The 26063-nt window shown below is 37.3% G+C and overlaps 2 protein-coding genes across 8 annotated transcripts; one reads left to right on the plus strand and one right to left on the minus strand.

Annotated features, from left to right (window-relative positions):
• Positions 1-948: 948 nt before the first annotated feature.
• LOC143889808 (uncharacterized) lies at positions 949-10062 on the minus strand. Of its 5 annotated transcripts, none has more exons than XR_013254943.1 (10): positions 9142-9412; positions 8249-8370; positions 5057-5198; positions 4703-4966; positions 3590-4601; positions 3246-3481; positions 3095-3148; positions 2145-2253; positions 1571-1641; positions 949-1211 (listed from the first exon to the last, which is right to left on the minus strand). XR_013254943.1 is itself a non-coding variant. In XM_077394167.1 (10 exons), exons 2-9 carry the CDS (start codon positions 8293-8295, stop codon positions 1609-1611), a joined length of 1917 nt encoding a protein of 638 aa, XP_077250282.1. In that variant the 5' UTR covers positions 8296-8370; positions 9142-9410; the 3' UTR covers positions 949-1211; positions 1571-1608. The 5 variants fall into 5 exon arrangements, 4 of the variants coding, with proteins under 4 accessions (XP_077250282.1, XP_077250284.1, XP_077250285.1 ...); XM_077394167.1 differs by having other exon boundaries at positions 3095-3168; positions 9142-9410; XM_077394169.1 differs by lacking the exon at positions 949-1211 and having other exon boundaries at positions 1290-1641.
• A 453-nt stretch (positions 10063-10515) lies between these two features.
• On the plus strand, positions 10516-25809 carry PYR4 (pyrimidin 4). 3 transcript variants are annotated; one of them, XM_077395500.1, is made up of 9 exons: positions 10516-10783; positions 11703-11828; positions 12015-12160; positions 12310-12491; positions 15446-15582; positions 16546-16711; positions 16793-16909; positions 18248-18408; positions 25387-25809. In XM_077395500.1, exons 1-9 carry the CDS (start codon positions 10754-10756, stop codon positions 25582-25584), a joined length of 1263 nt encoding a protein of 420 aa, XP_077251615.1. In that variant the 5' UTR covers positions 10516-10753; the 3' UTR covers positions 25585-25809. The 3 variants fall into 3 exon arrangements, with proteins under 3 accessions (XP_077251615.1, XP_077251616.1, XP_077251617.1); XM_077395501.1 differs by having other exon boundaries at positions 11721-11828; XM_077395502.1 differs by having other exon boundaries at positions 18309-18408; positions 25387-25558.
• Positions 25810-26063: the final 254 nt, after the last annotated feature.

The raw sequence follows: 26063 nt of genomic DNA on the forward strand, positions 1-26063 counted from the left end.
AATTTTCACGTTTTGTCCCATACCAAGCTGGGTCCCACCTAGTCCACTGCCTAGATGGGCCCCACTTAGGACCATAACATTCCAGGCCCTGTTTGGATTGCAGGAATTGTAGAAGTTTGTAAGGCCACGTTTGGATACCAACAATATTTAGATTTAGATTTAGTTGATATTTTGAACTGGATCAGGTCCTTAGATTTCCAAATCAACTACAACAGTGTAAAAAATTCCGATTTTCAAATCTGTTCTGCAGGACATTATTTGGAAATCAATATTTGTGGCAACTTCCTTCACCATCACTACTCCTCGACGTTGCTCCGACAGCAGCGAGACCTCTCTCTCTCTCTCTCTCAAAACATGATCACGAAGATGATTGATGTGTTTTGTATCCAAAACTCAAATCCAAATCAAAATACAAATGCATAGAGGTAACCAAACGGGCCCTAAAGGACAAATATTTTAAAATTCCTTACTTTTTTTATATGCAAAAAAATGAGAAATGTTATCAACAGTACTGTATTTTGATGATGACACTCCACACTTTATTAAAAGTACGGTATGGCCCGCATCATGGGATGGGCCACATCCTAAATAGGTTATGACCCAATAACCATTTCCATAGGTTGTTCCTAACCCTCTGATCTCCAGAGGGTTAGGATCAACCTATGGAAATAAATTTTGGGGCACAACCTATTTAGGTTGTGGCCCATCTAATGGACGGTTTGGATCATCCTATGGTGCGGGGAGGGCTAGGAACAACCTATGGAAATAAATTTTGGGGCACAACCTATTTAGGTTGTGCCCATCTAATGGACGGTTTGCATCATCTTATGGTGCGGGCCATACCGTACTTTTAATAAAGTGAGGAGTGCCATCATCAAAATACAGTAGATAACATTTCCCAAAAAGATGACTTGAACAACCCCATTAATTTTTTCACTTAGAGAGACCTTCAATTTATGATAATTTCACTCTAAATTAACCACCAACATATTATTTCTCGTTACATCATGAAAAGAACAAGGAATTTTAAGAAAAAAAAATCATCATATATATTTTTCTTGCAATCAAAACAGGAATGGAGTTAACTGTTTTCACTTTTTTCCAATCCCTCGATAAAAAGATTCATTCTCCTCGAAAAGTGAAGTGCTAGGATTCATAAACATTTCTTCTCTTTATTTGATGATATCATGCATTGGGTCCGCTCGATCCAACTGCAAAAGAGGTGGTTAGATGAATCGCGATCACCAAAAAAATTAAAAAAGAATAAATAAATAAAATAGAGAGAGCAATAGAACTGATTAAGATCTTTTTTTTTTCATTTGAATTTTTAATAGAACTGATTAAGATCATCCACTTATCTCTGAATATGATACACTTTATTTGCTTCACTTTCTTGCAATGTACAAGAGATACATAAAATGTTTAGTATATACATAATATATAATTAAAATTTTCTTTTTTCTTATTTACAATAAATCCCATTCAAAATACTTATACACATAGAAACTGATAATTACACTCCAAACTCCAAAGAACCTTTTGTTAACTGGTTTTCTAGCTTTTGCAATACCTGGTGTTTAGTATACAGTTCCAGGCCTCAATCTCTCTTTATTTACAACGATCACATCCCTTAGAATCCATCTGAATATCAAACAAAACACATTGTTCTTATATCAGTAGCTGCAATATACATTAATCAAAATTCCGTCATCAATGATAATTGATAACTTTCCGCCACTCTTAGTGGATCCCAAAGGAATAATACAGCTTTTCTGATCTCCTGTTTTTATCATGGTCCTAAGGCCATGTTCAGCATCCATGAAAGTTTTTCACATGGAAAATTAGTATACCAATAAGTGGGAGAGGGAAAAAATTGTGAGGGCATGAGTGGGGGAGAGGGTGAGAAATGGCGGGAAAACGGGGAAAAGAAAAACTCTACTCAAAACAGAGTTTTTGTTTTCCTTATTTTTCATCAACTTTGCACCATTCCCTCTCTCACTATGCCCTCTCTCAACACTTGGTAAGATAATATTCCAAGAAAAAAATCATGGTTGTCAATCATGGCCTAAGGAATGGCGTAATACAGCTTTTTTGATCTCTTTTGCTTTTATCACAAAAAGAATGCATGATGCTAGAGAAATTACCTTATGATGTTGTTCCATCCTTGATGTTTGCCAACACGGACATGGAAATGGGGCCACACGGGGAATGCTGTAGAGCTGGTGGATGAATGCTCTCATGTGATTGTAGATACTGCATTACCATTGTGTAATCATTAGAATTGATGAAAGATATACCTAACTTACAGGATTTGAATATAATAATGCTCAACTGAAAGAAGCAAATAATATGTTAAAACTGCCAATCCACTGATTTCTATTGGGAAGATCAAATGGCGATATTTATTTCTTGGGTTCAAATTGTCTGATTGGGAGGTTTACAACCTTAATCATAGCTTCTAGATCAAAGCTAAAAGAACACATGTCAAATGCACTGGAATTGGGATGTCCTGTGTACGACAATTAGTTTACACCCACGATCTCCCCTCTGTCGTTGTGAAGGCATAAAATAAACTTGGCCCCAATGAAAGTAGGTGATGGGCAAGACAAGAATATAGGAATAATCTGGTGCTAAAAAGTAAAAAACACACAACAATAATTACTAGTGCGTGAATTCCGTCATGGTCTAACCAAGATCGGACATTGATCAGATGTGGGTCCCACCATAAATCCCATCATCTGCTAAAAATTCAGTTGCAGGTGGGTCTCACTTCACATAAGATCAAGGAGATTTACGCACAACAGACTTTTGGTGCCCCTGTTGCCAACAGGACCACCCCTCATTACCAAGCATATTGCGGTGTTACACTGAAGAAAAAGAACCTACTGGCAGCTTAAATCTTCAAGGAGAAAAAAACAACTCTATTTCCTTGTTATCTGATAGTGTTAAGGGTTATGACAATCTAACTTTGGTAATTGCATTCTAGTAAATTGGTATATTAGTGGGACTCGTGAAGAAAGCAATGAAGCCCTTTATTTATTCTGACAGAATAATCCAAAGAACTGCAAAGCCAGATGCATGAATTCTTTCATACCTTAACCTGTGCCTGTTGCAGGCCGTGAAGAAAGCAATGAAACCCTTTATAATGCTTCGGATGGCACGAAAAGCCTGTGAATTTTACCATGTCAATTTGCACAAATAAATACAGAGCACCAAACAATGTAGCATATAATAAAGCTCTAAACCTGTGAGAAGAGATCTTTCCAAAGAGATTGCCAGATCGATAATCCATATCCACCGGGTGTCACCTCTGAAAAAGATGAAAGATGTGTGACGCTGCTCGCCGACTGCCAAACATCTTTCAGCAAAACGTAGATGTTGGAGGATAGAGTGGCCGCATAGTTTCCCAATGTGAGACCAAATTGAAGAGGAACAAGAAATAGTTCCCAGATGGAACAAAGTATTGGATAAATTGATGACACTGGATTGAAGCAGTAGGTAAAAATCAAAACCATTAAAAATCTTAAGATAAAATAAGGAAAACTTAGATAATTTACAAATTTTGGGACAGAGAAGATGCGAAATTTACCAATAGTCCGTGTAAATGAATAAAGAAGCTCGAATGGTGAGAGTAAAAACTTGACCAAGTCAACAATGGTGCTGTATGAGGATTCAATCACAATCCAAGCAGTGGAAAAATACAGCTCTCCTGTCTCAACAAAAATGTTCCACATAGGAGAGATGAGTTCTACGGCCTCCAAAAGTGGCTCTACTAATGGTTTTGTTAGCAGCGACACTACTGGTCTGATAACACGCATCACCATCAGACACCACTTTAAGGCTTTCTCAAGATTCTGAAGGAACAGCATAGTCCCAAGATACCTAATCCTAGAAATCATCTCCCACGCTTCTATCCAGTCAAATAGTGGACCACAAAGCCTCGCGGCGGTTACCTTCAGAAGGGGTACATTCTTATACAGATCATAAAACCCAATGATAACAGTAACAAGAGAAATCAAGATGTAAAGTGTCCTTGCAAGAGGACACATCCATGGGCGATAGAATTGGCAGAATATGGGATATGATTGGAAGAAAATAACCCAACTTGGAAGCCCTGATTCAAGCAAAGTAAGAAGCCTCAGATCAGGCGTTATTATCTGCTTTAATTTGAATGGAAGGTTTCTGTCGCTGAACTTAAACAAAAGCAAAGTATCCATGTATAGAGTGGAAGAGATACTAGGTTCCTCACTTGTACCCACACAACCTATATTAGATTTCTTCATTGAGTTTTCCTCATTATACAATTGTGTATCATCAACATTATTATTTATTTTAACGGGGTGTTCTCGGACGTCAAAAAATACATCTTCTGGAAAAGCCTCTGTATCGTGAAACAACACTTCTTTAGAAGCAACAGACAGATCCTGAGGGCAGTCTGAAAGAGAGTCCATATCAGACAACTTTTTTAAGTTGCACCGGAGCGATAGAATTTCAGATGCCGTGCCCGAGAACCATGAAGATATACAACTCAAGGCCTGGTCAATGCCATTGAAGTCCCATTTTTTCAGGGATCGCACTTCCAAAGCAACGGATGTATCTGTCTGAAAGTAACATAGAAGGCTTTTGAACACAATTGCACATGAATTACAGATATAACTATGATTATATGGATGGTAATGGTATGATGATCATGCATGGATACCTGTAGCTCATTCAAATAGTTGATACCACGCACATCCTTCCAAGCAACTTCAAATACTATGAAACCATGAAGAGCTTTTGACAAATCCATCACAGGGAACAGTGATTTCTTTTGCCATATTGTGGCGTCTATGACAGAGAACCATCTATATAACTTCTCGGGTTTAGTACAGGCGGATTTAAGCGAGCCATTTGTTGCAGCATGGCTAACCGAATCTGGAAGCCTAACCAGTGTCCTAGAATTTGTAAAAGGAGACATTCTGTACTGCAAATAAACATAACTATAAACAAGTCAGAAAGCTCCACACATTATTAACTTCAAGAAAGAAAGATATCCAAATGATCCAAAAATGACCTTGGTCACCATTAGTTGCCATATCCGTGTTGATTTTGGATGCTTGCTCATCAACCATGGTCGGTTATCAACCAGGATGAAAATTCTATGACTCACGGGGGTAAAATATAAGAATGCTCGTGAAAGGTAGGATTGTATGTCCCTGTAAAAGTGTGTCATAAAATGCTTTAAGCATATTCACCTTTCTCTATAAGAATGCTACAAAGTGTGAACATTAAATCATACAATCTGGGTTCAAATTTGAACAAAATTTTGAACACATGTAGCTATAATCAGTATCACACATGCACATATGTAGCATTTCTCATGGAGATGAAACCAACTTATGTAGCAACTAGACGAAGAATCTTTGACCATGTCTTTGTCCAGATATTTACAAGCAGTGAAATACTGATCAACTCATAATTTTTTCAGAATGGTGGGTAAAGTACTTTCTTAAAAATATGGTTAGTAATTGTTACCATCAAGAAAAAAAAATGGTTAGTAATTGTTAGTTAATAGATGATCTCTAATACTGGTTTTAGATACCTTTATATAAAGAGAATAGAGTTCCTAAGGTGTCACCTCATATCGCTTATATGAGATGGCGCTCACAAAACATAAGGGGCCCACATTTTTGGGGTGATCCAAACCACTCATTTGAAAGGCCCTTAGATGAATATGGTGCCTACAAAAAATCAGGTCCATAGGATCATCCTAACCCTTCCATTTATGGAGGTTAAAAATGGGCAAATATATGGAGGTTTATACCCATCCATTTCAACCTCCACAAATGGAAGGGTTAGGATGATCCTATGAAGTTCATTTTTTGGGCACACCCTATCTATGTGAGGGCCTATCAAATGAATGCTTTGGATCATCCAAACAAAGTAGGCCCCTTATGTTTTTAAGCGCCACCTCATATAAGTTATATGAGGTGACACCTTAGGAACTCTATTCTCTTATGAGAATAGAGTTCCTAAGGTGTCACCTCATATCGCTTATATGAGATGGCGCTCACAAAACATAAGGGGCCCACATTTTTGGGGTGATCCAAACCACTCATTTGAAAGGCCCTTAGATGAAGATGGTGCCTACAAAAAATCAGGTCCATAGCATCATCCTAACCCTTCCATTTATGGAGGTTAAAAATGGGCAAATTTATGGAGGTTTATACCCATCCATTTCAACCTCCACAAATGGAAGGGTTAGGATGATCCTATGAAGTTCATTTTTTGGGCACACCCTATCTATGTGAGGGCCTATCAAATGAATGCTTTGGATCATCCAAACAAAGTAGGCCCCTTATGTTTTTAAGCGCCACCTCATATAAGTTATATGAGGTGACACCTTAGGAACTCTATTCTCTTATATAAATTCTGGTGAATACTATGCCCACTCTCTTGTCCAATATCCAATTATCAGTGTATCCATGGCATGGAATCAAGCCAGTTCATCATTCCAGCACGACAAGACCATATGGTTATTTTGCATAACCCAACAAAGGTATGGACTGTCGAACTTTGCAAACCCCGAAAGAGTTGGATTTGTGGATTCAGCAGTCAACTCAACTCAACTCAACAAAGCCTTTGTCCCAAACTAGTTGGGGTCGGCTAAATCAATCCTTTAGAAAAAATTCATGAAGAAGGTAAAAGGAATCTAGATCTAATCCTGGTTCTAGTTGGGTTCTTCTACATGGATCATTTTCTTCCATTTTATCCTATCCAAGGTCATGTTCTTTGTTATGTTCCTAGTTATCAAGTCTTTCCTCAATGTTTCTACACAAGTTGTTTTCGGTCTGCCCCTACCTCTTTTTACTCCATCAATTTGGCACGAGTCGCCTCTTCTCACCGGAGCATCCAAAGGCCTACGTTGGATATGTCCAAACCATCTTAAGCGGTGCTCTCTCATCTTCTCCTCAATTGGAGCCACCCCCACCTTTTTACGAATGTCTTCATTTTTAATTCTATCTAGCCTTGTGTGGCTACACATCCATCTAAGCATTCGCATCTCCACTACACTCATCTTATGCACATGCTGCTTCTTCGTGGTCCAACATTCTGAGCTGTACAGCACGACTGACCTCACAGTTGTCTTATAAAACTTTCCCTTCAACTTGGTAGGGACTTTACGGTCGCAAAGAACTCCTGAGGCAAGCTTCCACTTCAACCAACTTGCTCTTATTCTATGGTTAACATCCTCTTCAATCTCTCCTTCCTTATGTAGAATTAAACCAGGATAGCGAAAGATAACCCTCTTAGGTAAATCCTGTCCAGTCATATTTACTACATCCTCGTCCCGCCTCCTTACATTACTAAAGTTGCATTCCATATATTCTGTCTTAGTCCTACTCAGTCTAAAACCTTTAGATTCCAAAGTAGTTCTCCATAACTCTAATTTAGCATTTACTTCTGCTTTGGTTTCGTTGGTTAATACTATGTCATCTGCAAATAACATATAGTTGAAAAGAATGGAAAGGGGATAGTAGGTAGAGCTATACTCGTAGGGGACCTCGGACTCCCCCGTGGCGCTTTCTTAAATTCTTTGACGAGATTACAGATATCTTACAGGGGCGGCAGGTAACTTTTAATCATGTGAGGCGCTCTGCTAATGAAGTAGCAGATAATTTAGCAAAAGTTGGCGTATCGCTGCAGGCTTTAGAACTCTATGATTTTCTCCCGCCCTAATTGTATTGCCTTAGTTTTGTCTTATTTTTCTGTGTTGTAAGGGGGACACCCTCAGTATTCTTTTAATATAACTGCTACCATTCAAAAAAAAAAAAAGATTATTATAGTATTTCTTTTCTTTTAAAGTAGAGTCAAAAAGAAAAATGAAAGTTCCATTGCAAGATTTTGCCTTTGGTTTTTCTTCTTCTTAACTTCTCTCATTGGAGTTTCATTTGCAAAAATTTTGAATTAGTATGAGAGATAGCCCCCAATCCCCAAGTATACTAGATAAGCAAGTAGAGTAGGAAAGCATCGTTTTAGAAAAATCATTTATAGAAAATGACTGAACCTTTCAAGAGTACACAATCTTCAATAGCATCATTCTAAAACACTCAAGATACATAGAGTTAAAAAGTTCTCCAAGCCTGAAGATTTTTGTATTTCAAGACATATTAACGAGAAAACTGACTCTTTACCTACTCATTTATGATGTTTCTGCGATTATTTAATTCAGCTAGAAGTAACCAAAGAAAAGCCTGTGGCTTACCCAATTTGCAGGCTTGTCAAGGGATACACTTCAGGCAGAGTCTCCATTTTACTATTACAAACTCATAAGCCTCTTACTCCTCTTCTATCTACAGAAGGATTCCCAAATTATCATGGTTGCTCCTGAAAAAAAAAAAAAAAAACTGAATATAGAGAAAATATTCAAACCATAATAAATTATCAAACACTTGAAGACAACCCAATATACAAAATTGAATCTAAAACTGTTCAAGAAAAAGAAAAAATATTTCTCCCTAATACTCAAGCAAGAAGATAATTAAATTCAAGATCAATAACCAGCCAATCAAGACTCGCACAGATAAATAAAGTAACAAAAGATCAATAAAAAAAAACTCACTTGTCCAACAAACTACAAAGAAAACATGCCAGAATGGGGGAAAAAAAATCCCTTCACATCACAATCAGAAAATTCAACTCTTAGGGGCAGTTTGGATAAAAGGATTTTTATAATCTAGGATTGTAAAATCTTGCATTTTACAGGCTAAAACCTGAAATTTATAAGATATAACCCAGATTTTATAAGCTAAAACCTGGATTGTACATTTTCAGGATTATAAAATCAGGGTTTTAGCTTACAAAGTCCAGGTTTTGGATTATAAAATCCAGGATTTTACAATCCCCAATATTTAAAGATTTTAAACACTATCCAAAATAAAAGAACAGCATAAAAAAAAGATGAAAAGCATATGTCAGTAAAAAGAAAAACCAACTCAAAAGACAATAGAATATAACCTAGCTGTTCAGAGAATATAAACCCTAATCTTCAAAAAATCCATTGGAAACAAACAGATTCTTCAAGATAGTAGATTTCTGGGAAACAGAAAAATCAAACAAATACTAGAAAAAACACATATCTTTGGCATGGAATTTCACCTATAATTTTTGGATGGCGTAAATCGAGACAAGAGAAAAGGAAGAAGAAAATCGGCATGGGAGGAGGGGAGAAAAGAAGGGGGATTATGGATTGAAATTTTGTAACAGATTCGAAAAATGGGGAGAGATTTGGAGAAATTAGACAAACCCTAACCACCTAATTTGGAGTTCATAGTTTGTTGTATATTTTTCAATGAAACAGAAAATTCCAATTTTTGGATGTTGCATTCCCGTCCCCGCCCCCGCGGCGAATACCTAATCCCCATCCCCATCCACACCCCGCGCAAAATCCTCACCTCAAAAAAAACTTTTTAACGCCCATAAAAAAGATAAAGACAAGCCGTGTTTGTGCACTTATCAAAATACGGTAGTGCCAGTATCACTAGCACAAAGAAGTTAAAAAAAACACTAAAACAGTACTAAAATAAAATAAGAAGATATTGATAATGGCATGCATATTAAGACGGGGCGGGTCACCCCCACCCCGTTGCCACTTCGAGGGATTTTTTAAGTCCTAGTCCCCGCCCCATCCCTGCTCCAAGTCGGGGAATCCCCGCCCGGTGCGGGACGGGGCAGATCCCCATTTTTCACCGGTGAAATTGCCAACCCTAGCTGCAAATGTAAAATTACTCTCTTAAAAAATGGGGGAATAATAGAATGAAGGGCGCCCTTGTGAAAATCAGCTTCAAGGGTGTTCTGATTGGTTGATTTATGCAGAGTGTGGCACTGAAAAAAGTGGATGGAGCCTAAAAAAGTGCAAACCTTGTTGAGTTTGAAGAAATCACTCAATTGGGGAACCCTCGAAGCTGATGTTTTTGCAAGGGCGCCCTTTATTACATCATCCCACTAAAACATGACTAAAGTATAGTGGTTGTTTCAAGGAAGCAGGATTTTTCCCTGGGAGCTTTCGATTCCCGCTTGATTCCCGTTTCGATTCCCGCTTTCGATTCCCGCTCTGGCAACCTTCAGTAGGATTCTTCCCTAGGAGCCTTCGATTCCCGCTCTAGCAACTTTGGGTTGTTTAACCTCAGTCCCTACAAAGTAACCCACCCGAGCTCTCAGCACTTTACAAAAATGTGAAGGGCTGAGATTAATCTCACTAAAAAACGCAAGTTTTAATCACAGACTTGACAAAAAAAAGTGAACGGCTGAGATCTGGGCCACGTGCACTTAGTGCCGACACGGTTTGCACTTTTTATGAAAGCGAATTGCTAGCGTTCATCTCGAAAGGCATTTCGCAAAGGATAAAAAGACATGACAAAAACATTCTCTCATAGAAAATGACTAAAATACCACTGTATCATAATATACCAAAAATACCCATGACCTAAGACAAAAATACAATAACTCCCTTTGCTAATTCTGACTGTTTGATTCTTCAAATATGAATTTTTAGTTCCTGCAAATGCATTTGGTTTTTATTTTGCTCTTCTTGCTGGATTCTTAAGGTTTTGAATTCTTTGTGGAGGAACACTATGGGGGTTCTTCTTGATTGATTTCTAGGGTTTGGAAATCTATCATTCTCCATTTCAATAGCAACGTTTTTCTTCACAGAGAACAAAAAACAAGGTCTTTTTATTAGCAAAGCTTCTCTAGAACACTTCTCTCCACCATGATGAAAACCCTAGTCTCCCCTTGCAAGGTATTTTACATCTCTTATTCTTCTCATTTTTTTTTCTTCTTACAAGGTATGCACATTTCTTTTGTTTGGATTGCAAGATAAAAAATTTCTGACTGAAACTCATTCTTTGAATTTTTCTTTCTTTCCACTGTTTAGAGGGAATTGATATGCTTATAGTTAATTTAGAGGGATGTTATCATAAATTGAAGGTACCTCTAAGTAAAAATTGAATTGGGTTGGTTCAATTTGTGTTTTTCCCTGTGTAAAAATGTAGGAAATTTTAAAAATATTTTTCCTTTCTGGAAAAGAATAGATTGAAGGTACTTCTAAGTAAAAAATGAATAGGGCTGGTTCAATTTGTCTTTTTCCCTGTGTAAAAATGTAGGAAAATTTTAAAAATATTCTTCCTTTCCAAACTTTTCCAGAAAGTTCCTGCAATTCAAACAGGGCCATAGTATTTTTGGAACTCCTTAAGCATGCTATATTTGGAGGAGTAATTTCAGACAATCTCTGGGATTGCATTAGCAAAAATCATACATTTTTACACAATCTTATACAATTATTCTGCTTTTGATTGATTTTAAGTTATGATTCTACATAAAATGGCAACACTACTTCAATATGACTGTTGAAGACCATAGCTTACAATCGTATCTTTGATACTCTTCTTTTACGATATAAAAAATCATACATTTTTACACAATCCTATACAATTCTTCTGCTCTTGATTCATTTAAACCTCTACTTGTACGTAAAAAAGGCAACACTACTTCAATATGACTGTTTTTTTTTAATAGTAATACTTTAATACGACTGTTGAAGACCGTAACTTACATCTTTTAATCTCATTTTCAATATCCTTCTTTTACGTCTGCTCTTGGTTTACTCTTTTATTAGGAATCTGTTTAATTGGTTTCTCTCTTCCCATATGTCAAAACAGATGTTTGTTGCATCACAGGGTTCAATATCTTTTCTGGGTAAGGTCGAAGGACCTCGTTTGATAAAGACTAGGGGAGTAAAGATGCAGATCTCATTAACGCGGCCTGACGATTGGCATCTAAAAATGGTAATGCTTCAATATGACTGTTGAAGACCATAGCTTACATATTTTAATCTCATTTTCAATATGCTTCTTTTACGTCTGCTCGAGGGTAAGTAGGATAGGAAGTGGGGTTTACTCTTTTATTAGGAATCTGTTTAATTGGTTCTTCTCTCTTCGCATACGTCAAAACAGATGTTTGTTGCATTACAGGGTTCAATATCTTTTCTGGGTAAGGTCAAAGGACCTCGTTCGATAAAGACTGGGGGAGTAAAGATGCAGCTCTCATTAACACAGCCTGACGATTGGCATCTTCATCTTCGCGATGGTGACCTTCTTGAAGCTGTTGTCTCTCATAGGTAGTTCTTTTTTTCCATTCCCAGTGACATCATTTTCATTGTTTATTTGGATAATTTCAGGCATATCTGTGAGTGCCTTAAGGTTCATTTTCTTATTGAGTAGTGTTTATCAATATTGTATCTGACACGCCCTGATCTGCCTAGCACAGTGCAAGTCATTTTGGAAGGGCAATTGTAATGCCGAACCTGAAACCTCCCATCACCACTACAGCTGCCGCCATGGCTTATCGAGAGTCAATATTGAAAGCTTTGCCAACCAATTGCAACTTCACTCCTCTTATGACCCTTTACCTGACAGATAGGATGAGTCCTGACGAGATCAAGCTTGCCCGTGAGTCCACTTTCAAATATGCAAATGGGTAGATATGAATTTAATTTGAATATCATTGACCACCCAGAGACGAGTCTTTAAGCTCTCTGATACTTGTTTATCTTTTGTTGCGTGATTTTTTATGGCTCTATCTTACCCATCAGATAATTTATTTTGAACTAATTTGAACACCGTATAATCTACTGATTGTCCAGTTTAACGTAATCCTCTAATTGGCCCGGGTCACATTTTTATTTCTATTGCCTTATTTTGGTTTTATAGAGCAACACCTTTTACTGACTGAATTCTTTTTTGTTTTTATATGATGAAAATGCTTATGAATGTTGCTTTGTACGGGATATACAATGAATGTTCTCCTTCAAAGATACCTTGGGTTTCTGTTTACAGTCATTGAAATGGTAGTCATAGAACAGGGGATACTGTATGTATCGCCTATAAGATTAAATCACAGAAGACCTTTGGGGAAGTGTCTCTAAATGTGGTCCATTTATAAGGATGTAAACATTCTCTAATCAGCTATTATGAAAATTGGATCTTATCGCCTCATTTCGTTGACCAAGATACTGGGGGAGTATAGAACTATTCTTCTTAGGCACTCAATTTAGGATTACAAGGATAGACCGTACTACCTGAGAGGAACGTATGATGTAGTTCTAATCCCGGTACATATGGTTTAGTTATGTATTTCTTGACATAAATGATACTATTTTCCCCACAACAGAAACATGTATGAAAAGTCATAACCTTTACGATACTGACCTCCCATCTGAAATAGATGTGACATTTTTTTTGAAATGGCAATGGATGTAAATTTTTTTTTGAAATAGATGTAACATTAGAAAAATAAAATAGAAAGGAAATGAAAAAATGATCATTAAAAATTATTTAGCACTGTACTGACAGTGGATAGCAAATGGGACAACCATTTAGGCATAAGCTCGGCTTACATTGTTGAGAGAAGCCTTCATGTGTAATTTCTTTCTGCATCAAGGCTTTAGTGAATGGCAGAATTGAGTGCAAAGATGCAGTAAGTATCAGGAGTCCTGCATGGGTGTCTTTCTCTATGAAACCTATAAGGAGACAAAAAGCGATTTATTTTAGGTTCCATGGCTGCCAAAAATAATTTAGACGACATAAGTAGAGGAGTCCAAACGAAGAAGCAAATGTTAGGAACCCTAAACCCAGTGAGCGTGAAAAAATTCTAGCAAGCAAGGGAATGTGATGGGTAGCATCTTTCACATGAATCAAGGAGTTAAATTGGATGATGAGACCTATTATTAGTGTTAACATATCTTTATTTTAGTCAAAGGGTGTTAGTTAAGTACTTAAGTGACTTTAAGTCATTAAGGGGTATGAAGTTTCATTGCTTGCATAGCATACTTGGTTGAGTTGCTCCTTCTGGCTGATGAAGTTCCAGGCTGTTCCAGCCAAATATATTTGTGGAGTTTAAATACGAAGAGCCTGACAACTGCAAACTAGCCTTGGAAGCTTTCTATATTCTGTAGCATATTTTAACTGGTTTGAAGTTCAATCTGCTCTTCATGGTTCACAACTGAGTATATGCTCAGTGAAATTAAGAGAGGGACCTGAAATTCACTCTTTGGATTTGCTTGAATCAGATCAAAGTTCATTATCTATGGGGGTGACGTGGAGGTTGTTGCGAAACTTTGGCAACTATAGTCCACAGTTGAAGCATTGAACAACTAGTTGTGTTTTCTACTTTACTTTTTAAATAGACCACGCAGATTCCTGACGAACACTTTCAATTAGTAGTGCCTGCCCACCTAATTCAAAATGACCACTTTTCCAGTAGTAAAACATCTCCTAATCGAAGTCTGCATTATGTAGAAGACACTCCCTTGGGTGAGTGTCACTCTTCCTGAAATGAACCACCCTTTTAAAAAATCTTTGCAATAACCTAACATATCAATGGTTTTGCTATCATAAGAAAAGGAATATGGGTTGTTAATTGTTATAGGATGAAAAATATATTCATTATTACCAAAACACTAAAACTATGCATGGACATATTCAGTGCTTCTCAATGAAGTATAAATCACCTCATTTATGAGAAGGAAAGACTTAGTACAAACTAATCGTCCTGTAAGCAATGAAAGCCATACTAGCTCCCCTCAGAAACCAATCTATGCTTCTTTATTCCCCGATCTAAATTTATACAGATCCAGGCTTTAGCTATCTCAATACTATTAGACCATATTTCCAGCTAAAAAGTGGTGGTCCAACCATTTGATGTATGTTGCTGGTACTCACCTGTCGTTTCACCAAAGCGAAAACGATAGGAACTATTCTATCTAATAATTTCATAAAATGGAATTCATATGTTTGAAGATGGGGGCATACTTACTAACAAACTTGATCAAAGGAAAGAAAATTTTAAGTGGAATTTTTATAGTGGTGGGATGAGCCTGGATTTTCTTTCACGCTTCTCTCAGATCGCGTGCTGTTAAACTTTGTTGCAATGTATGACTTGTTCTCTACTTGGAAGTTGGAACAGAAGAGCAGGGGTACTGTATCTGAAAACATTCTTGGAATCTAGGCATTGGAAAAGAAACTTTTTTTTTTGGATTAATGTTCTGGCTTTACATTAATTGTTTCTATATTTGTCATGCAACGAGTTCTAATATTAGCTTATGAGATACACATCATCCTCCGTGTTAGGTCCTCTGCTCCTTCCGATTGGAACAAATGATGGGACTTCTGAAAAAAAAACAGGTGGCCCCATATCATAGGAGGCAGGTCCCATCACTTGCCCAAGGAAAAGACGAGAGGACATCCTTCCGCATAGGACTGGACTTCTCCCCTTAATTTATTATTTGACTTGTGAAGCCTCTTTGGTCTAGTTATATGATGAAAGAGTAGGTTTTCTTCCCAGGTTTACTGTTTCAGTAATTTCAATTATAGTAGTTTTATTGAAGACACTAATGGATTGTCAGGAAAAAGTGGGGTGGTTTATGCTGTAAAGTTGTATCCTGCGGGTGCCACTACAAATTCTCAAGATGGTGTTACTGATCTTTTCGGGAAATGCTTACCTGTTCTTGTGGAGATGGTTAACCAGAATATGCCGTTGCTGGTAATTTCCTATGTCTTCTTGACTTAAAGATACAAGTTGTTGTGGTCTTATATCCTGTATACATGGGTTCCAGACATGAGGCATATTTGGAAATTCTCCGCTTTCTATTAGGCTGTGTTTGGTTGCTGCATTTGCAGTAGAAAAGAGGGATATTTTCGGTCAAAATTCCTTTGATGCTGTGTTCAGTTTCCATCCGAGTGCCAGCGTGGTTTCCCACCCTTGTCCGCCGGCTTTCCCCATCTACCTGTGTGGCTTCCTACCCTTTTCCGTCTTTCGTGAGCAGAAAATGTGCGCAATCCTCGTGGAAGGCGTCCGTTGCTGCAATCTCTCTCTCTCTCTCTCTCTCTCTCTCTCTCTCTCTCTCTCTCCACCCTTTGCCTGTTGCCTGTTGCCTTGCCCGCCGTCCTCTGCCCCTCTCCCCTGCCCTCTGCTTTCCCTTTTCTCCTTTTCCTTCACCAACGGATTGCATCCGAACACACTTCTTTTCTTTCTCTGGCTTTCCTTTCCCTTTCTTTCTCTGCTGGTTTCCCTGTCAATACATCATTTCTGATGGGTTACGACTAGCGGATTGCAAACAAACAGAGCCTTAAGGATATATTTGTCACTCCAGCTTTCTACCACTGTTTCATCCCGAGGTACATTATATTGGATGAAAAGGAGTAACATCTGAATTACATCTATTACAAATTTCTGGAAATGTGGTCGGAAACATGAGAACAGTAAAGCAGTCCAAATATAGAAATAGCTTTAAATCCCTATCACCTCTTAAAGGTTCCAACGGGCTTTATTGTATATTTTTTATAGATAAAACTTTTCACCCAGCACATTATTTGCCATTAAATGTATTTGTTAGATCCTTCATTCTTTTTATTCACTGTTTGGATGTCATGGTAATGCCTAACATTGTTTCCAAGGAGGAGATTGTTACTGAGACGGCTTTTTTTCTGTGGGACTCTTTGACAGGTCCATGGGGAAGTAACAGATCCAGAAGTTGACGTATTTGATCGTGAAAAAATCTTCATTGATACCATTTTAAGGCCACTTGTCCAGAAGCTTCCACAGTTGAAGATTGTAATGGAGCACGTTACTACTCTGGATGCTGTCAATTTTGTCCTGTCATGCCCTGAAGGTATATTTTGTCATATGTATTCTTGATAGGAATTCTTCATTTCAAGGTGGATTACCTAAAAAATATTTTCATATTTTGTAGGATCTGTTGCCGCAACTGTGACCCCACAGCATCTTCTTCTCAATAGGAATTCGTTGTTTCAAGGTGGATTACAGCCACATTACTACTGTCTTCCAGTATTGAAAAGAGAGATCCACAGTATGTTCCAATGATCCTTTTCAATATTGTGACAAATAATGTTCTTGGGGATTTAATGCCTCGGGTTTTTAGGATAACTTTAAAATATGAACATAGTTATTATTTTTAGGGATTTGCTAGGGACCATCGCAGAAAGGCATTTCTATATAGTTTTTGAAAGATATTACTTCAATATTATTACTATAATAAAAACTGTGTTTTTTCTCACAGTATGGGTGGTGATATTTTCACCCCCCTGCATTACGCATGCGCCCCCCCTGTAACGTGATTTGACATCAAAAAGCGTTAAAGTTGCCCACTTTTCACATCAAATCACATTTTAAGGGGAGCGCATGCATAATGCAGGGGGAGTGAAAATATTATCTCCCTAAATTTAATTCATCAGAAATTATCACGATAATACTATTATAAATAGAGGAAAGTGTTCCTGAGCTATAGCTTAGATAAAAGCTATAGCTCAAAAACACATGTGGCCCCACATTTTTTGGGGAGATCCAAAGCATTCATTTGGAAGGCCCTTCCACGGATAGGGTGTGTACCAAAAATTAGCCTTGGATGATCATCCTAACCCAATCAAAGGTGGAGGGGAAAATGGACAGACAATGTGTGTCCATGTTTCTGCCCATTTTTTCCCTCCACAAATGGCAGGGTTAGGATGATCTTATAGGGCTGATTTTTGGTACACACCCTATCGAAGGAAGGGCCTTCCAAATGAATGCTTTGGATCCCTGTACACACCATATCCGTGGAAGGGCCTTCCAAATGAATGCTTTGGATCCCCCCAAAATTTGAGGCCACATGTGTTTTTGAGCTATAGCTCAGATAAGCTTATCTGAGCTATAGCTCAGGAACACTTTCCTCTTATAAATAACTATCACAATAAATTGAATTAATCAGGATAATTGTCACTTATCACATTGGAGGTCTATTATATGATTTTCACGTCATTTGAATCATTTCATTGATGGATGTGAGCTTGTGAATTCCTGTGTCAAGGATAGTTTGATTTTATTTTTCAGAAATATGATATTACATTGTGACATAATTGTGCTATTATTTAACAATCATAAAGAAGAATGGTGATTTTGAAGCAACTAATTACTTTATATTTCCGAATGCTGTTAGACATCGGTTACTGATGATTTACCATTTAAAAAAAAAAAAAACTTCAGTTACTAATGATAATGTTGAAAATGGAAACTAGATAGTGAACTTACTAAGAAAAGGAAATTCTTTATATCGACTGGAATTCTTGTAATGCGCTGTCAAATGTTTTCTTCATTTCCCCTATTTAAACTGCTTGTCTTTTCTGATATTACTGGAATGCTTTCAAAATAGGGCAGGCTATTGTATCAGCTGTGATAAGTGGAAGTAAACAGTTTTTTCTTGGAACTGATAGTGCTCCACACGAGAGACGGCGGAAAGAATGTTCTTGTGGATGTGCCGGCATATACAACTCCCCTGTTGCCTTGTCAGTCTATGCCAAGATATTTGAGCAGGTATTCTCAAACATTTTCTATTTCGCAAAGGAATTTGGATTGATCCTCTCTCGTGCATGCTTTCGGCATGCATCTTTTTTGTTCAGCTGATATTTTATAGTTGTTCGCTAACATTGCATAGTTGTTTCTATAACTATAGTTAAATCTCTAAACTTGCTTCTGACAAGGTATCTTAGATTTTCAATTGTAGGACACACTAATCTATCTAAGTTGATGTAGAAGCCTATAATTATAGTTAAATACCTCACCTGCTTTTTACAAGGTACCTCACCTTCTCAATTGTAGGAGGCCTGTACACTTGCACTAAATGCGATGAGATTCACAGAACCTGACTCTGTCACCCTAATTTGATCGTATTTTTATTGCGACCCAACCCCAAAAATCCTATGCAGTTATTTTGTGGTATTCAAGCAGCAGCTCACATTGCCAACAACCTAGTTTTCCATGAACGAGCGAAACACATTGAGAGTGATTGTCACTTCATTAGGGAGAAGGTTGCCTCCAAGATTATATCTACTCCCTTAATAACATCCTCCAGTCAGTGTGCAGTTATGTTCACCAAAGTTCTTCCTAAAGTTCAACTTGAGAAAGTTCCATCCAAGTCATTTTTGATATATATATCTGTGTGTGTGCGCTTCAACTTGAGGGAGAGTGTTGAAAGTGTTGAAGGCTTGGCTTCTGTGGGTGTTTTTATCTTTTATTTATATACTTTATTTAATTAGATATTAAAGTCACTTAGGTTATAACTTAAGTGACCTTTTATTAGAGTGAGTGGGGCCTATTTTCATTAGATAGGGTTTTCCTCTCACTCCATCCTATATAATACAATTTTTGTGGGTTAGGGTTAGCTAACCACACACCTTTCATCTTCTCGCTTCTCCTCTCATCTCTTCATCTTATCTTCCATCTATTCTTCCCTCCTTATTTCTCTTTACTTTGTTTAAATAACCTTCACAGTAGGAAATGATTTCTCAGCCGCTATTTTATCTTACAGCTTTCATTGCTCTTTCATGTTGTTGTAATCTTGGGAAAAGGTTCAAAATTTACCAAGGTTCGTTATATAGAAGTGTATAGAAATATACAGATTGTTCTCTTATAATCATGGTTTTAAATTTCCACCGAAATTCACATGAAACTACCAAAATGGTTTTGTTTTCATCTCCACCGAAACTGAAACCGAAATGCGTTACCCAAAATCAAGTGTAATAGTGGTATACTAGATCAGTATGCATTGCATAATTATATTTATATGTATTGCATGCAAAATGTGGTCCATGTATTCTCAACTCAACAAAGCCTTTGCCCCAAACTAGTTGGGGTCGGCAAAATGTGGTGCATGTATTATGTATAAATATTTATATGAATTATATTTGAAATTTGGTATGCTCTAGATTATCAGACATGTGTGACAGTGCATGTCACTAGGCGTTCAATGTTTTTAAACTCTTATGGATGGTTGCCTTGCTTATGTGATGGTTTCTAATTGTGTACTTGCGATTATTCTAGCATCTCGCAAAGTTTCATCTTTAAATTCTATTATTTGCATATGTTTCCATATGCTTCCTTGATTTTACTGAATTTCCGCTGAAATTTCCAATTGAAACCGAAACGTTTCCCTTTCCGCGGCAACCAAAACCGAAACTGAAATTTAAACCTTGCTTATAATATATGCATTTGATATATCCATGTAATTCTTTAGATGTTTTTTTTATCGGAACTAAACTCTTGATTGCATGCACGATTTCACTCAGGCACACATAATTCATAGTATACATCAACAAATGCACCCCAACCATCAGCTAAATTGATGCTAATGAAACCAAGTGTGTACTTTTGTTTTTTGTCACTTTACCATGGCATTCCAACAACCAGTTTACCATGTTTTTTATTTTGAAAAAAAGCTTACCTTGTACAGTATAGAGTAATATATATTACCATTCTGCTTGATCTTCAATGTATTACCATTCAGGAAAGACTAAGATATATATTACTTACTAGTTTCAATTGTCGAGTGAAGTAGCTGATTATGAAGATGTCCTAGCTTCTATTGACATTCTTAGTATTTATTTAAGACAGAAACTCCTATATTGTTTATGTTGTAGTAAAGACACATTGTGAGGCAAAATGGATGCATGTGGAAATAGTAGAGCCCCTCTTTCTTTATCTTGTGGGGTCATGCACAGTGCAATAACATTAGAAACAAGAGCAAACCATATTCTGCTCAGAGCTTGGGGGATCCAAACTCAAACTAGATATACTCTATACTAAATGGAACACCCCTACATAAATGAAGAATTTATCTAGCACCATTTCCCGACAAATGGTTCATGTAGGGTGGTCCAATGGACTGATCTTCGTGAAATGTAAGTTAATTAGGTTGTATAGCTGTATAAACATCTTCCATTTTAAGTTTAAAGTGAAACTATAACACCCTCAGTTCTCCCCACTATCCACATCTCCTTCAGTTTCATGTCTGTCACCCCCAATTACAAGACTGGCAACTTGCCATAAGTTCCTTTATTTAACATCTTTCCTAACATTCCCTTCTGTAACTTCCCGTTGTTTACATCTCTCTCTCTCTCTCTCTCTCTCTCTCTCTCTCTCTCAATTACAAGATCAGCAAGTTGTCTTTCTTAAGTTCTGTTTTTCTTTTTCTTTTTCTTTTTTTAAGTGTTGTAATTTTAAGTTTTGTAATTTTACATCTTTCCTAAGATACCCTTCTATAACTTCCCTTTGTTTACATCTCTCTCTCTCTCTCTCTCTCTCTCTCTCTCTCTCTCTCTCTCTCTCTCTCTCTCTCTCTTTTAAATATTTAAAGGTCTATTAAGGAATAGACTTTAATACAATGGAGTAGAAATATGGAACAACCAAAGAGAAAAAAAGAGAAAAAGAAAAAAAAAAGAAATATGGAACAACCAAAGACAAAAGAAACCAAATTTGAATATATAAGTTCATCTCTCTCTCTCTCTCTCTCTCTCTCTCTCTCACACACACACACACACACACACACACACACACCAAAATCCACATCCCTTCCTAAGGATGCCCATTGAATATACAAATTCTCTCCTATGCAGTATATAATTATAAACTATGAAAATATGATAATGCACTACATTAGTTTTTAATGATCTTTCCCGGACTTTTCTTTCTTAGTATGGTAATGTGATAATTTAGCTGCTCAAGGAGTTCTTTTTTGGTAATTGATTCATGCGACAAGTTAGTGGACCTAAATATCTTCCTATTTTATTATTTTTGGCTGTAGAAAATTCTAAATACATTCAGTTTTCTAAATTTTTTAAGCTTACAGATATTTGAACTACAATGTTTTGATAATGACACAAACTGACCTTTTTTTCCTTTTTAATTGGCTGCTGAGAGCTTTTGGGGAATTGTAATAGCTTTTGGGGGCTTGTTAAATAATAAAAGACAAGGTGAGTTTGTGTCATTATCAAAACATGGTAGTGCAAATATCAGTAGCTTTCTGAATTATATTATAACTTAGTAAATTTTTAACAAGCAATAATACCAAGGTAGCTTCCATACATATTAAAAAGCCTCTTTTTTTTACCAAATATGAAGTGGAAAGTTTTCATTTTTTTTTTTTGAATGGTAAGAATTTTCATTTTATTATGACACAAAAGTTTCCTGTGCTTACCCATTTTTCCTCATGTGCATGGCACCTCCCTTTTTAGTAGCATAAAGAGAAGGTGCTGATTAACAATTCCCACATGAAGTACGTAGAAACAAGTGATTAGCAAAAGCATGAATGGGTCGTCTTAACATGTTGATACCTATGAGAACGTAGATGAAAGAAGTGCTGAGTTCTTGGAAACCTTCTATCAAGAATTCTATTCCTAGAAACCTGACTAAATCCATCAAAGAACAAAATGGTGCTCTTTTTGGAAGAGTGGATTGATTAAAAGTTTCCACTTGTGAAATATGGAGGAATGAGTGATCAGCTATCTAAATATGTTGATATTTCAGGGAAAACAGCTGAGAGAAATGTTTATGACTATATGTTAGTGCAAATGTTCAATCATTTTACAAGGAGGAACTGATTAAAATTTCCACTTATGAAATATACAGGAATGAGTGATTAGCTAAAATTAAAGAAATGTTGTGTTAGGGCAAACGCTCAATCAAGAACTAAACCTTTGAATATCACTGAAAAAACAAACAAACAACAAAAAAGAGCTAATCCTTGAGAAAAGCGAAGCTAGTGAAGAAAGAAAAAGTTCTACTTAAGGAAACACTCATTCATCAGCAGAGGAATAAGATCCTTGCATTCTTTTTTAGGCTGCAGTGAGTTGAATGTGGCTATCTCATTATCAACCATTCTCTCATGCTTCAAAAGTCTACTACTGGCTACCTCAGCCACTGAAAGGCAATTTTTAACCATACAAATCTCATACAATATACGATTTGCCGTACATATTAAGAAGGCTATGGATACTGAATGTTCAGGACATCTACATGACCTCTCCTATAGACATTGGCTAAACTTTGTCTTTCATCTTCTCAAATTATGTGGTATATCACACTGTTTTCCCCTCTTCCAATCGTGTTTATAAAGGTAAATATAGCTTGTCATATAGGAGTCGTGGACATGCTCTCCAAGGACATACACAAGGGCGCTGACCAACACAGCCACACCAGATTACCAACTCTTCCTCATGCAGGACTTGCCAATGGTGTGGTCTTTTTTCTTTTTGTTTTTTTGAATGCCACCGATGGTCTGGTTATTAGATGACAAAGTTCTTGATTTCTATCAACACTTGGTGATGCAGATAATAGGCCAATAAGTGGCATATTTGCTCATGAGGATTTATATTTCCATGTTATTTAGTTTAGGAATTTATTTTCATGTTATTTAGATCCTAGGATATTTATTTCCATGTTTTTAGTTGTTAGGACTTTTATTTTCCATGGAATTTTATTTCCCTCCCATTGCCTATAAATGGGCCTCATTGTGTTAGGAATTTGAACTTTGATGATTATTGAATAAAGATTGATTGGCTTCTCCCCTCTACAAGTTTCTTCTCCTTCCTCTAATTTCCTCTCTTCTTCTCCATAAATTCCTCTATTCTTCTCTTCTCTTCTTCTCTTCGAAAAACTGTAAGAGGGCAAGCTCAGTCATTTTGGACACACATGGTGACCCAGCGCCGTAACTTAGGCGAACCTCCATACAGTCAATGGGAGGATGTTCGTCATAATTTTCTGAGAGCTTATGCGCCAGTGCCTCTTATCACTACGTGGTGAGGTTGGTACGCGAGAGGCCGCTCGTCGCGAACGAAAAGTCGTAGCCCGTTGTACACAAGAGGCTGAAATTGATGCAGAAAACAGATATTTTGAGCATTAGATGCATGAAAAGGAATTTGCTACCACTACTGCAGAGTCGCATGATGATCCAGCTGGCATTGTGGATGAGACCATTATAGTTGTTGAGCCTCTGATTATGTCAGATGTATAGCCATAGTACAATGACTGATGAGGCTGACGACAATTACATGACGATTCCGAGATTTCCACAGGGCCGATTGTCGAGCATCTAGATAGAGATCTTGGCACTTCCACAGTAGAGGTAGATATTGTGACCGAGCCATGTGATGCTGATCCATTGACAGAGTCGATCGAGCACCGTCATGAGTCAGAGACGAGTGACCTGACTGTTGAGGCATTGCCAGATCATGCAGAGTACGAGCAGTTCATTGATGATACTGATTCCATATCATTACATGAGCAAAGTGACATCATTGCTTCTCCAATAGATGTCTCGATCGAAATGATTGTGGAGATTGAGACGAGGATTTCAGTGTGCTTGCTGATCATCAGAAAGATTGTCAACCTGACATCACTGAGCCTGATACCGTTCTGGCAGATGGTTTTGTTGCTGATTCCTTTGAGCAGGATTCGATTCTGCAGGTGATATCTTTATTGAGGATGGTCATGGATTGGTACTGCCCATAGCTGGTATGCCGATCTCACCGATCCAGGAGGAGTATGTTGCCATTTTCCCAGCTTCATTGATTCTCAGGAAAGGTTCTCATATTTATGATTCTACATGGGCGATTTCTTCCATATTGCTCCGCCAGCATATCAGGCTACTCACGATTATCGCGAGCATTATACATCACGAGCTCTTCCCACGGATTACGACTTCTACTACTTGAGTGGGTCGTCTATTTATTTGATCCAAGCGGATTAGAACTCGAGGACGAGTTCTTTTCAAGTGGGGGAGAATGATGCAGATAATAAGCCAATAAGTGGCATATTTGCCCATTAGGATTTATATTTCCATGTTATTTAGTTTAGGAATTTATTTTCATGTTTAGATTCTAGGATATTTATTTCCATGTTTTTAGTTGTTAGAACTTTTATTTTGCCTATAAATAGGCCTCATTGTATTAGGAATTTGATCTTAGATGATTATTGAATAAAGATTGATTGGCTTCTCCCCTCTACAGGTTTCTTCTCCTCCCTCTAATTTTCTCTTTTCTTCTCCCTAAATTCCTCTATTCTTCTTTTCTCTTCTTCTCTCCTATTCTTCTTCTCTTCTATTCTTCCTGTGTTCTTTTCTTCCCCTATTCTTCTCTCTCTTCTCTTCTTCTCTTCTTCTCTTTTCTCCCCTTTCTTCTACTTCTCTTCCCGGTCCTACATCACTTAGATCCTACTATCAATTGATGGTTGTCTCATAGTTCAGGCTGATATCCCAAATCCACTTCATCCTGCATCATAGATACCGGTGTAGCTCAATGGTTGGGCCTGTAGCTCAATGGTTGACGCTTTGTATCTCAACGTTGAGGGCTGGCCGGAGCCCGGAGGTTCAATCCCAGCTTACCTACGAAGAAAAAAGAAAAGAATGGCCACATGCAAAAATCCTGCTACTTCTATTGTTTTCTAAGATTAACAAATTGCATGTTAATCTGTTTTTTATTAGATTATTTGGTTGATGAACAAATTACACGTTATTTTCAGGCGGGTGCACTTGACAAACTAGAGGCATTTACAAGCTTCAATGGGCCAGATTTCTATGGACTCCCAAGGAACACATCAAAAATCACATTGAGCAAGATCCCATGGAGAGTACCGGAATCTTACACCTTTGCATCTGGAGAGATCATTCCCATGTTTGCCGGCGAAACTCTTGAGTGGCTCCCCTCCACCATGGCATGATCCCATGTTGTTATTGAGTTAATTATTTTCTCTTTTATTTTTTGGTAGGAGTTGGTTATTTTCTTTTTCTTAAATGAACTATAGAGATGAAAATGTGTTCAAAGCTGTATGTAACTAGAGGGTTTTTCTCGGAGTTCAAAACACAACATCTGCAGCTTATGTGGAAACACCGTTTCACATAGTCTTACTATTGAATATATTTGGTCAAGAATGACCCAAAAATCAGCATAAGCTTGCAAGTAGCAGAGAAGAGAGTACACTGTCACTTGGCTGGAAAATGTATTCACTTGTTGCAGACACTATACATAAACATGAGAGCAACTAAGTTTTCTTTCTCAGCCACCCACTAGATGCTTATGAGAAATCAATCTCCAGTGCTGGATTGAGTCTTGCAGAGCCAAGGGTTTTTTTTATTTTTTTTATTTTATTTAATGGTGATTAGGTAGGTGGACATGTCATGTCTAAATATGGGTTGTTGG

Source organism: Tasmannia lanceolata, unplaced genomic scaffold, assembly GCF_043159265.1.
Source record: "Tasmannia lanceolata isolate RefF3 unplaced genomic scaffold, GAP_Taslan_0.1 ptg000013l, whole genome shotgun sequence".
NCBI classification, from domain to species: domain Eukaryota; kingdom Viridiplantae; phylum Streptophyta; class Magnoliopsida; order Canellales; family Winteraceae; genus Tasmannia; species Tasmannia lanceolata.